The sequence below is a fragment of the Anomaloglossus baeobatrachus genome, chromosome 1 (genome assembly GCF_048569485.1).
Source record: "Anomaloglossus baeobatrachus isolate aAnoBae1 chromosome 1, aAnoBae1.hap1, whole genome shotgun sequence".
Classification (NCBI taxonomy): domain Eukaryota; kingdom Metazoa; phylum Chordata; class Amphibia; order Anura; family Aromobatidae; genus Anomaloglossus; species Anomaloglossus baeobatrachus.
Window position 1 is genome coordinate 551,840,721 of NC_134353.1, and position 12,192 is coordinate 551,852,912.

General features: G+C 42.6%; 1 protein-coding gene across 3 annotated transcripts in view; it reads left to right on the forward strand.

Moving 5' to 3' along the window:
• The window catches only part of IFT74 (intraflagellar transport 74), a 191,647-nt gene that overhangs the window by 131,456 nt on the left and 47,999 nt on the right, over positions 1–12,192 (forward strand). For all 3 annotated transcript variants that reach the window (XM_075316873.1, XM_075316866.1, XM_075316880.1), the window contains exon 14: positions 11,613–11,666. In XM_075316873.1, the coding sequence (XP_075172988.1) occupies positions 11,613–11,666 (54 nt within the window). The remainder of the gene's footprint in view (positions 1–11,612; positions 11,667–12,192) is intronic.

Here is a 12,192-nt window from a genome sequence, read left to right on the forward strand (position 1 = left end):
TTGTGAAATGTTAAGAGGCTGCCAATCACCCAACTAATGAACAAAATGGTTACTTATTGGGTGAAATGATCTACTGATGTGCATAAAAGGTCACTATTCTCATCAGCGCATCATCCTATGTGAACAGTACTTGTCCTGCTGAGAACAATGATGGCCTAAATGCAGTAAACAACCTATTACTTTAGTGCACATCTGAAATAGGTTTGGCCTGTGTAAACAGACATCTAAACAATTGTCAACAAACAAGCATCTTATAATTCAACCCTTAAGGCCCAGTCACACACAACGACTTACCAGCGATCCCAACAACGATACATTCTGATAAGGATCGCTGGTAAGTCGCTGGGAGGTCGCTGGTGAGATGTCACACTGTAACGATACAGGTCGCAGTAGCGACCTGTATAACGATCTCCACGGTCATTGGGACCCTGTCACACAGTGTCAAACACAGCGATACGTCCTGCCCAGCAGGACATCGCCTTTGAAGAAAATGGTCTGGACCATTTTGCAACGACTAGCGATCTCACAGCAGGGCCTGATCGCTGGTAGGTGTCACACAACGAGATCGCTGGCGAGATCATTGCTGCGTCACAGAAACTGTGTGAGTAGCGCGATCAGCTGAGCTGTCACTGAGGTTACCCGCAGCCACCGCTGTATCCAGTGACAGCGGGTAACCTCAGTGACAGCTCAGCTGATCGCGCTACTCACCTCATTTGCTGCATGGAGCTGTCAGGAGCAGTGGTGTCTTCTGCAGCTCCGGTCACCTTCATGCAGCAGAGCTGGAAGCGACGCTGGACCATCCTGGATTACACCGGACATGGAGGGCTTTTTCTGGCTTATTAAATTGGTGAACCAGAGAATTTGTTAGTGTTTTTTATTTCTAATATATGATTTTTTCATGTGTGTGTGTGTGTGTGTGTGTGTGTGTGTGTGTGTGTGTGTGTGTGTTTATTTATTTACTGTAATTTACAGATTAATCATGGAAGGTATCTCATGGAAACGCCTGACATGATTAATCTAGGATTTAGTGGCAGCTATGGGCTGCCATTAACTCATTATTACCCCGATTTGCCAACGCACCAGGGCAAATCGGGAAGAGCCGGGTACAGTTCCAGAACTGTTGCATCTAATATATGCGGCAATTCTGGGCGGCTGCTGACTGATATTGTTAGGCTGGGGGGCTCCCCATAACGTGGAGCTCCCCATCCTGAGAATACCAGCCTTCAGCCGTATGGCTTTTTCTGGCTGGTATTAAAATTGGGGGGACCGCACGCCATTTTTTTTTAATTATTTAATTATTTATTTCACTGCACAGTATAGACACGCCAACCGGCTGCTGTGATTGGGTGCAGTGAGACACCTGTCACTCAGCGTGGGGGCGTGTCTCACTGCAACCAATCATAGGCGCCTGTGGGCGGGGAAAGCGGGGAATACGAGATTGTTTAATGAGCGGCCGGCTTTTTCAAAATAGTAAAAGCCGCCGGAGCAGTGTGAACGCCGTGCAGCGCCGGGGATCGGGGAACGGTGAGTATGAGAGAGGAGGGGAAAATGACCGACAGACTGTGAGAGAGGGACAGAGATAGTGACGGACCGACAGAGAGAGAATAGAGACTGAGAGGGAGAGACCGACTGACAGAGAATAGTGATTGACAGACATTGGGAGACATCACTCGTTTCCACTGTTTTAGGAAACATGCGAGAAATGTATTTAGAAAATCACATGTCACTAGGATGGTGTGAGTGCCGTCCCGTGGCATCCGATTAATTACACGCTCCCATAGACTTGCATTGGAGAGACTCGCAGTAGAAACTTGCAAAAAAGCAGCATGCTGCGATTTTTTTCTCAGTCCGATTTGGACTGAGAAAAAAATTGCAGATGAGAGCTGAATCATTGACTAACGTGTCCGATTCCAATGCGAGATTTTCTCGCATTGCTCTACTGCGAGAAACTCGCAAGTGAGAAGCAGCCCTAAGGCTATGTGCGCACTAGTGCGTTTTACCTGCGGATTTACCCGCGGATTTGCCCCGGAAATTTCTTGAGAAATGTCTGCAATCTTTGTGCAGACATTTCCCATGAAATTCAATGAGAAAAAAAAATAGCTGTGCGCACTGTGCGGATTTTTCTCAAGAAAATTTCTTGAGAAAATTTTCTCGAGAAACTTTCTTGAGAAAATGTGCATGTCCATTAATTTCCGCAGGTACCTGCGGTATTCCGGGGGTATTCCGCAGGTAGCAATGATGTGCGGTATACCACCGGAATAGCCGCGAATTACCTGCGGGAATGCTCATTGATGCCTGCGGTTTTGCAGGAAGCGATGTCATTATGCCAGGAAGAGGAAGCGAAGCAGAGTAAACACAGACGTCACACTGCCTGGACGCCGCACAGAAGCACTTCCGTGCGACCTCCAGGTGCCCGTGCAGTCTGTGTCCTGCTCCGGCCTCGCGGCTGCCTGCCCTGCTGTGTGTCAGTGTCTGCCCACAGTGTCAGCAGCCTGTCACGCGGCAGCGCAGGCAGACTCTGACATCCTGCAGTGCTGGGAGCCGCGGGGATGACGATCGCTGCTGTCAGGAGGTGAGATCATTACCTGCTGTGACGATCTCCTGCCTCCTGACGTCAGCGCTGTCACTGCTGTCTATGCCCGTCTCGCGAGCGGCCCGAGACTGTCACTAGCGGTGACGTCACGGGCTCTCGCGATACTTCTGACAACGCGGCGGGCATAGAAGTCAGTGACAGCGCTGACATCAGCAGTACAGGAGATGATCACAGAAGGTAATGATCTCATCTATGCTCCTGATGGCAGCGCTCGTCATCCCCTGCAGTGACCTGAGCTGACCTATTGATGTTAGCTCAGGTCACTGCACAGCTCTCCCAGCCAATGGGGAACATTCTGTTCTTCATTGAATGGGACAGCGACTATGGTATGGATCGCCGTGGGACCCCCCCCCCCTTATTGGATTACGCCGGACGTGGATTGATTGTTCTTTTCAATAAATTGGTTAAAGAGGCTATGTGGGGAGTGTTTTTTCAAATAAAACTTTTTTTGTTGTCTATTTTTTTATTATTACTGACTGGGTTGGTGATGTCGGGTATCTGATAGACGCCTGACCTCACCAACCCCAGGGCTTGATGCCAGGTGACATTACACATCTGGCATCAACCCCATATATTACCCCGTTTGCCAACGCACCAGGGCGCGGGATGAGCTGGGGCAAAGCGCCAGGATTGGCACGTCTAATGGATGCGCCACTTCTGGGGCGGCTGCGGCCTGCTATTTTTAGGCTGGGGAGTGTCCAATAACAGTGGACCTCCCTAGTCTGAGAATATCAGGCCCCAGCTGTCCGCTTTACCTTGGCTGGTGATCCAATATGGGGGGGACCGCACGTTTTTTGTTTTAAATTATTTATATAATTTAAAATAACAGCGTGGGGTGCCCACTCTTTTGGATTATCAGCCAAGGTGAAGCTGCCAGCGGTGGTCTGCAGGCTGCAGCCGTCTGCTTTACCCTAGCTGGCTACAAAAAATGGGGGGACCTCACGTCGTTTTTTTTAATTATTTATTTATTTTATGGCTAAATACAAGGCTAAGCACCCTTTAGTGCCACATGAAAGTCACTAAAGGGTGCCAGCTTAGAAAATGCAGGGAGGTGGAACATTATATAGGTTTTTCTCATCTATCTATCTATCTGTCTATCCCTCTATCTATCTATCCCTCTATCTATCTATCTATCCATCTATCCCTCTATCTATTTATCCATCTATCCCTCTATCTATCTATCTATTCATCTATCTATCTATCCCTCTATCTATCTATCTATTCATCTATCTATCCCTCTATCTATCTATCTATTCATCTATCCATCTTTCCCTCTATCCATTATCTGTCTATCGATTATCTTTATTATTTATTGCAGGGACAAACCTGCGGTAAATCCGTGGCAAATCCGCGGCAAAACCGCATGCGGATTTGGTGCGGATTTTTTCCGCAGGTCCGGAAATCTTTCACTGGCAGAAGTTTCTCAAGAAATTTTCTTGAGAAACTTCACATTTCTAGTGCGCACATAGCCTAAGGGGTTTAAATAGCTGACTCTCCCACCCAGGGTCCTCAGAAAGCAGTGATTTAAACCTGGATCAAATTTAACCCTATATCTTCCTATAAAACAGTACCAAATGCCCCAGAGAAAAAAATAGAACTAATGCTGTCACATTTCGCAAGTAATAAATACATGCCAATGCCCAGCGGCCAAAGTAGAAACAGAGGAGCCACAAATTTTCACAGATGTTGCACTCCATTAATACAAGCACTATGTTTTTACTATTACTTGTTTTTGTTCATTATAATTGTTTTGATTTTCAGTAAAGTGATAAAAAACAAAATTGTGACTCCAAACACATTCCCACCAATCCCATCGTATCTGAGAACACAGGTCAGGGGTCTAGGTACTTTTGCAATGTACTGATGATATGGGATGATGGAAACCATCAATCAAAATCATTCTCTGAAAGGAAGTTATTTTGTGATAAACTAGGAAAGGTTTAGTCAAAGTAGGAGCAAATAGAAAGCTTGTGCTTCCTGACTCAAACCAAGAGGAAGGTAAACAGTCTCACTTTATGGAGACTCCAACATTTCTCTAATTGCTTTTAGATAACAGCTTGTTTGTCTTTCAAGCCCTCAGAACTGCTTCACTACAAAAGAATTGGGTGGAATCACTTTTTTCTTAAAAAATGACAAGAACTTTCCTAATATTTAATGTAGAAACTGTGTAAGGCTATATGTGCACACTACGTTTTTTATCGTTTTTTTGTGTTGCGTTTTGTGGTGCATTTTGATAAGTCTGTGCACACGATGCAGTTTCTCAGCAGTTTTGTGACAAAATTGTGTGACAAAAAAAGAAGCAGCGTGTTCATTCTTCTTGCGCTTTTGTCAACATTTGTCAACCAGTGAAATCAATGAGGGCATGAAAAACACATGGTTACAAATTGTTTGCATTTTGCATACATCTTACCAGTGGTTTTGTCAACAGAAATGCAGCTCACAAACTTAGTTCCAGAATGGCAAAATCAATGCTGCAGTGATTTTGGGGTTTGTGTATGTGTGTCTCTCGCTCTATCTCTCTCTCAGCACTTCATAGTCACCTATCACCGGCGCAACGCGCCTGTCACGCGTCTTCCGCGGCCTCTCATTCTTCTTCCTGACCCGCTCATTAGCCTCATTACATATTCACTGTACCCGCTCTTTAGACTCATACATATTCAATGCCTCTCCCTCTGTGATTGGTTGCAGTCAGACGCGCCCCCAAGCTGAGTGACAGCTATCTGACTGCAACCAATCACAGCTGCAGGTAGGCAGATCTATATTGTACAGTAAAATAGATAATTTAAAAAAAAAGGCGTGCGGTCCCCCCCAATTTTGATACGCAGTCAAGATAAAGCACCAAAGCTGAGGGCTGGTATTCTGAGGTTGGGGAGATCCACATCATTGGGAGCCTCCCCAGCCTAAAAATATCAGCCAGCAGCTGCCCGGAATTTCTGCATCCATTAGTGATAGTCCCGGGACTTTACCTGGCTCATCTGATTACCCTGGTGCGGTGGCAATTGGGGTAATAAGGAGTTAATGGCAACCCATAGCTGCCACTAAGTCCTAGATTAGTCATGGCAGGCATCTATGAGACACACCCCATTACTAATCTGTAAGTGAAAGTAAATAAACACAAACACCCAAAAAATCTTTTATTTGAAATAAAAGACAAAAAAGCCACCCTCTTTCACCACTTTATTAACCCCCAAACACCCCTCTAGGTCTGACGTAATCCACACGAGGTCCCACGACGCTTCCAGTACTGCTACATCTGACACTCACATCGAGCGCCATAGAACAAGACTGCCCATTATGAGCTCCACGCAGCAACTGAAGTGAGTTGCACTATTAGCGGTAATGTCACTCGGGTAAGCCGCAGCCACAGCTGGAGTCCTCCACCTGTGAGTGCAAATCAGGCCGCGACTGAAGTGAGCCGCAGGTGGAGGACTCACGTCAGTGATGGCACTGCTGATGGCGTGACTCACTTCAGTAGGGGCCTGAACCTCACAGCGGTGAACCTGTGACGTCACTGCTGCAACGTCACTGCTACAACACACGCCGTACTGCGAGGCCCATAGTTGTGATGTCAGGGGTTCACCCAAGTTCATTCTCATTGCTGCAGCTTGTCTGCACTCACAGCTGGCAGTCATATTCTATGACACTCGCTGTGACAGGATAGAGATGTAGCAGAACTGAATCGCCGTGTGACCTCGTGTGGATTACGTCGGACCTGGAGGGGTGTTTGGAGGTTAATAAAGTGGTGAAAGAGGGGGCTTTTTATTTTATTTCAAATAAAGGATTTTTTGGCTGTTTGTGGTTATTTACTTTCACTTACAGTTAAGTGATGTGGGGTGTCTCATAGACGCCTGGCATCACTAAACTAGGGCTTAGTGGCAGCTATGGGCTGTTATTAACCCCTTACTACCCCGATTGCCACTGCACCAGGGCAATCAGAAAGAGCTGGATTCAGCGCTAAAATTAGCACATCTTATGGATGTACCACTTCTGAGGCGGCTGTGGGCTGCTATTGTTAGGCTGGAAAGTGCCAAATAAGGATGGCCCTTCCCACTCTAATAATATCAGCCCCCAGTTGTCTGCTGTACCTTGGCTGGTTTTTGAAAAATGGGAGGACCTCACGTTATTTTTTTCTTTTTTTTTTTATAAATAAATCAAATAATTAAAAAAAAATGTGGGATCCCCTCTATTTTTCATAACAAGCCAAGGTACAGCAGACAGCTGAGGGTTGCAGGCTGCAGCTGCTGCTGTTCTTGTGCTGAATATGAAAAATGGGGGGGACCCCACGTCATTTTTTTTTACCCCCAAAAATTAAAAAAAAAAAACTGGCCAAGTTGGCTATCGCTCTATCAAGCTATTCTGCTTTTTCTTTCTATCTATTTTATATGTTCTTTCTTTCCATCTATTATCTATCCATCTATTATCGATCTACTATCTATTTTTTCTGTCTATCCATCTATTCTAGCTATCTATCACTTATCCTTTCCTGCCATATTTTGTTTCTCCTGTAAAAAATGCATTAACCAAATCGCGGTAAAAACACGGCAAAAAACGCACCATCATTACAAGCCTTTTTTTTTTTTTTTTTGTTTACAATTCCAGGCTCTCTGTGACAAGGTGCAGTTTTGGTTGCAGTTTTGGTTGCAGTTTGTGTGCAGAAAAAACTGCAGTGTGCGCATATAGCCTAATGGCTTTTTTGAGGGAATTCATATTCACATTATCGTTCACGACACCTGCCGGTACCTTATTTTTACTGAGAATACTGTTGCTGTGTTCCACAACTCCACCACATCCCTAATAACTGGCATGTTTTTTAAGTTCTTCATAGCATGCAGTTATATGTGCTGGCAGGGCATGATACATGTATTTGGTCAGAACAGCTCCATTTGTTGCAGTTTATACACATTCTCCTACAGCAGATTGCGTTTGTCTACATGGTATGTAACGCAATCAAAATCAGAAAGAAAAAATGCCTGACACCCAGTGTTTCTAATCTTGGTTGTTATTTATATGGAATCAGGAAATCCTCTTTAATTGGCTCCACATAAACTTTTGGCCTAGAAATCATTTACCCGCTGCACTTATGTCACCCATGTTCTGAAAACTCATTTTGCTAATGTTTTTTTTGTAAGATATAGCCTACCATATAGACTGGAGATCAAAATTAGTCAACAATGTATGATCACTTGCTTTTTTCAGATATAATGTAATCTACATTGATCAATATTTGAAGGTTTTTTGTAAGGGGTGCACCATGCCACTAGAACAGTGTTTTACAAAAGATCTAAAGTTTATCAACACAAAACATTTATTCTGCCCAAAACGTGATGATCATAATTAGAGAAGAACAATGACTGTAGCACAGAGAAAGATTTTAACAATTTTCTGAAGGTAATAACAGTCACCAATCAGTAGGAAGTGTACAGGCCTTTGCTTTAAATGATTTCAACACATCTGCGGCCACAGGACATCACTAGTCTCTCACACTGCTCTGGTGTGATCTTGGTCCGCTCTTCTTCCAGTCTATTCCACAGTTCTTTGACTGTTGTGAATTTCTTGGCCATGATTTTGTCACCAAGGATTTTCCAGAGATTTTCTATTAGGTGTAGATCAGAACTCTGGGCTGGCCATTTCATTGTTTCAATGTTTTCTGTTTCAAGGAACTTCTTTACTCGGTTTGCTTTGTGACAGGCGGCATTGACCTGCATGAAAATTGCTGGCTGATTGAGTGATGAATGCAAGTAAGGAACCACGTGTTGTTGAAGAAGGTTCTAGTATACACTTGCATTCACTATTGCCATGTAGCTGTATGAGAGGTCCAACTCCTGCTGCAGAAAACATTCCCCAAAACATGACACTTCCTTCACCCCCTTTCACTGACTGCTTAATACACTTTGGGTTCAATCTTTCACCAGTTTGTTTACTAACATAATGTTTCCCATCAGACCCAAATGAATTAAACTTGCTTTCATCACTAAAATAAACTGTGGAGCACTTTTCCTATGTCCACACAACATGCTCCTCACCAAAGGTGAGTCTAGCCTTTTGGTTCTTTCTGCTAATGAGAGGTTTGGTCACTGCAGAGTGGGATTTCAGTCCAAATGCTCTTAAACATTGTGACACTGTTTGTCAAGGTAGATGCTTACCCTGCTCAGTGCTGAACTGCAGAGAAATCCCAGCTGGGTTGGTGACCAGCCTTCTTGGGGGACTTGAAAGAGTTTGTGATGTTGTAAAGATGCAATATTCTCAAAATCACAGACTTGGAATGACCAACGTCTCTTGCTATGGCTGATAGGGTCACCCCTTTGGCCTTCATCTGGACACCCTGCTGCCGGAGGGTTTCAGTCACTTTGGAATGACACACCATTTTTGCAAATTCAGTGCAAACTGGAAAGTTAGACTGCCAGTTAAATATTGTTTGTCAGATAATTAAGGAAATTAGCACCAGGTGCCAGATTAACACCAATAACTTGCAGGTATCTGAAAGTGTTCTCTAATTTTGACCAGTGTTCTTTTTTTTATTTCTCATTTACATTTTTATTATGTGCTTTTGCTTTACAATAAATTCAATTTATGAAATAAGCTTAAAATACTGCGAGTTTACTCATGTTAGGATATAATCACATAAGACTTCACAATGACCTTAACATTTAGGAAATTGCATTTGTGCTGTGATTTTTGTAGTTCTATTAATATAGGAGTATTAAAAACTACTTATAAAATTGAAAAGAAAAAGTCATATCAGTGCATTGTGGTGATATCTTGCTTAGTTGATACTGAATTTTCATGTAGTCGGTAACCAAACTGGGTAAAGGATCCAAACAGGACTCCTCCAACTTTTAGCTAAAACAATACCATGGAATTATAGAGGAATTGTCACCAGAATAACCATGTCTAGATAATATCACAACAGTGTCATGTACATTAAATCCTCATTATAGCGCTTTTTAAAATATTTCTAGACTCCTTCTGTCCTTTAAAAATAGAAAGAGCGTGATTCAGCGATTGTGCTTCACCAATATTCAGTTTCATTGCCTTGTTCCCACCCCTAGCATTGTGACTGACAATCAAGACCTTCTTGAAGGATGGCCAAATCTACCATGATTTACAATAGATACAGTGTTGCTTAAAAGTTTGTTTACCCTTCAGAATATTTCTGCATACATTTAACCAAAAACTACTTCAGATTTTTACACAAATCCTAAAATTAGATAAAAAACAAGCAAGTCTAAATGATTAGACTTTGTCATTTTAGGTCTATGAGTAGCAAATGTTTATGAACCTTTCTTTTCAATATGTGGTGTGGCCCCCTTGTGTGGTAATTGTATATTAACATTCTGTCATTTGTTATTAATCCGCTTGGGCAGGCCAATTCCTCCCTACAAAACAACATCAATTCTGTTATGTTGTTAGGTTTTCTCTCACAAGCTGTGCACTTCAGGTCCTTCCACAACATTTCGATAGGATTAAAGGGTTATCCACTACTCGGACAACCCATTCTCATTGTCAGTTTGTGCCCCTATTAAATATAAAATCTTATCCTCAACTGGACCAGGTGATCTTTTCCATGATGTATACAGATTATATTGTGAAATCTGAGGACACATCCTCTTAAGAGGGAATCTGTCAGCAGGTTTTTGCTATGCAATCAGAAGACTGCATGCTGCAAGGGTTAAAAGATATAATTCAGGGATGCCTGTCTTGTCAACCTCCGATCTGTTTATTTGCTGTTTGTTTAACACTAGAACTACTGGACTCGTGACACCTATATAGAAATACATGGTGCAAAGTAGTCAAAATGACTACCTCAGTAGTTCTAGTGTTAAGCAGCAGGACCCTTCTCATTGCTCTGACTACAATGTCACGCGCATTGCAGTCTGGCGCGCCCCCTCCTCTGATTGACACCTCTCTGTCTATACTCAATCTCTATTGAGAGCCTGGTGTCAGCAGTGGCATCTCTTCTACATACTAAATCTAAAAATTCTGATTGCCTGCACCTAGTAATTTAAGAGATACATAGTTGGATTCAGGGTCTCTTTGCTTACATCATGCTTCTCTCAGATGAGGTAGCAAAAACCTGCTGACAGATTCCCTTTAACTCATCTGCATTTCAGTTGAAAAACAAAATTTGGGTACTTCAGATGTGACATGTAGGTGTTTAAATCTGTGTGCCTGTAAGTGTATATTATATACTAATACTTTACCTTGAGGTGAGTATTGTCAGGGTTACAAAGTACTATATCACTTTGTAGAGGTATACCTTGAGATTCCTAGCCATAGTGTCAATTCCTCACCACTCACCAGGGAATCAAGGTGTTAAAGGAGAGGCTCACTTCTGTGGCTACAGAGCAAGAGCGGCAGAGAATCGGTAGGCGAATTGATGCTATTTTTTATTTTCACAACACTCTTAAGGCCGCTTTACACGCTACGATTTATCTGACGATATGTTGTCGGGGTCATGGTTTTCGTGACGCACTTCAGTCATTGTTAGCGACATCGTTGCGTGTGACACCTAGTTGTGACTCGATCGCAAATAGGGTGAAAATCGTTGATCGTTGACACGTCGTTCAGTTTAAAAATATTGTTCGTCGTTTGGAACGCAGCAGACATATTGCTACGTTTGACACCCTGCCAACGACGAACAACATCCACACGACCGCCTTGGTCAAAAAATATATCGCTGAACAATGTAGCGTCGTTTGTGAGATGTGTACGTGTGACCGCTACAAAATGACCTATGAGCGATCTCGGCAAATCGTAACTACGATCTGGGTGTGTCACATCGCTAATGAGATCGCTAGCGATATCGTTGTGTGTAAAGCGGCCTTTAAAGCATACCTAAACGAAAAAAAATGGGTGGAAAATCCCTTTAAATAAATTTGTTTTTACCAGGTGCTTCTTTTAATAAAATCAGAGGCATATGCAGCTACAATAGAACCCTAGAAAAGTCTATACAGTTGTGAACAACCTTCAGACAATAAGGCCTTGGTCATTAACCTGTTTCCACTCTTTTTCATCTTAGGGGAAAAGAAGCAAAAGTACAAAGAATTAAGAAAGCGAGAAGAAAGCATGGACAGTAAGTGATAGTTTGTCATACGAAGGTCTACATATTCAGGTTTACCCAGTCCTCAGACGCATGACATTGCCTGTGCAATTCCGTCACTATTTTGCCAGGCTTTCTTTTATTGTCTTTTTTCATTATACATGATTTATTAGATTTCAAAATAGGAAACGTTCTTTAGAAAATAAAAGTGTTATGTCAAAATGTGTCTTGCACACAATATACTTGTTTACCTATATGTCTTCCGTTGAGAATTGAGATTCCTTTTAAAGGAAGAAATCGTTTGCCAGGAAATTTAGGTTTCTTTGTTTCCTGGTATTTTTACATCCACCAGCCACTTTTCCTATGTGCCTTAAAATAAATAAAATTGAGAGGCCATATTGTACTGAAAAAAATGGGAACCTTACACCCAGGATAATATTCTTATACAGCATTAATTATTTTATCATTTAAACATTCACCGGTTTTAAATCATTTAATGCCAGTTAATATTAATTTCCTATAGAGCCATGTTCATAATCCCAGAAATCCCATTTCATTG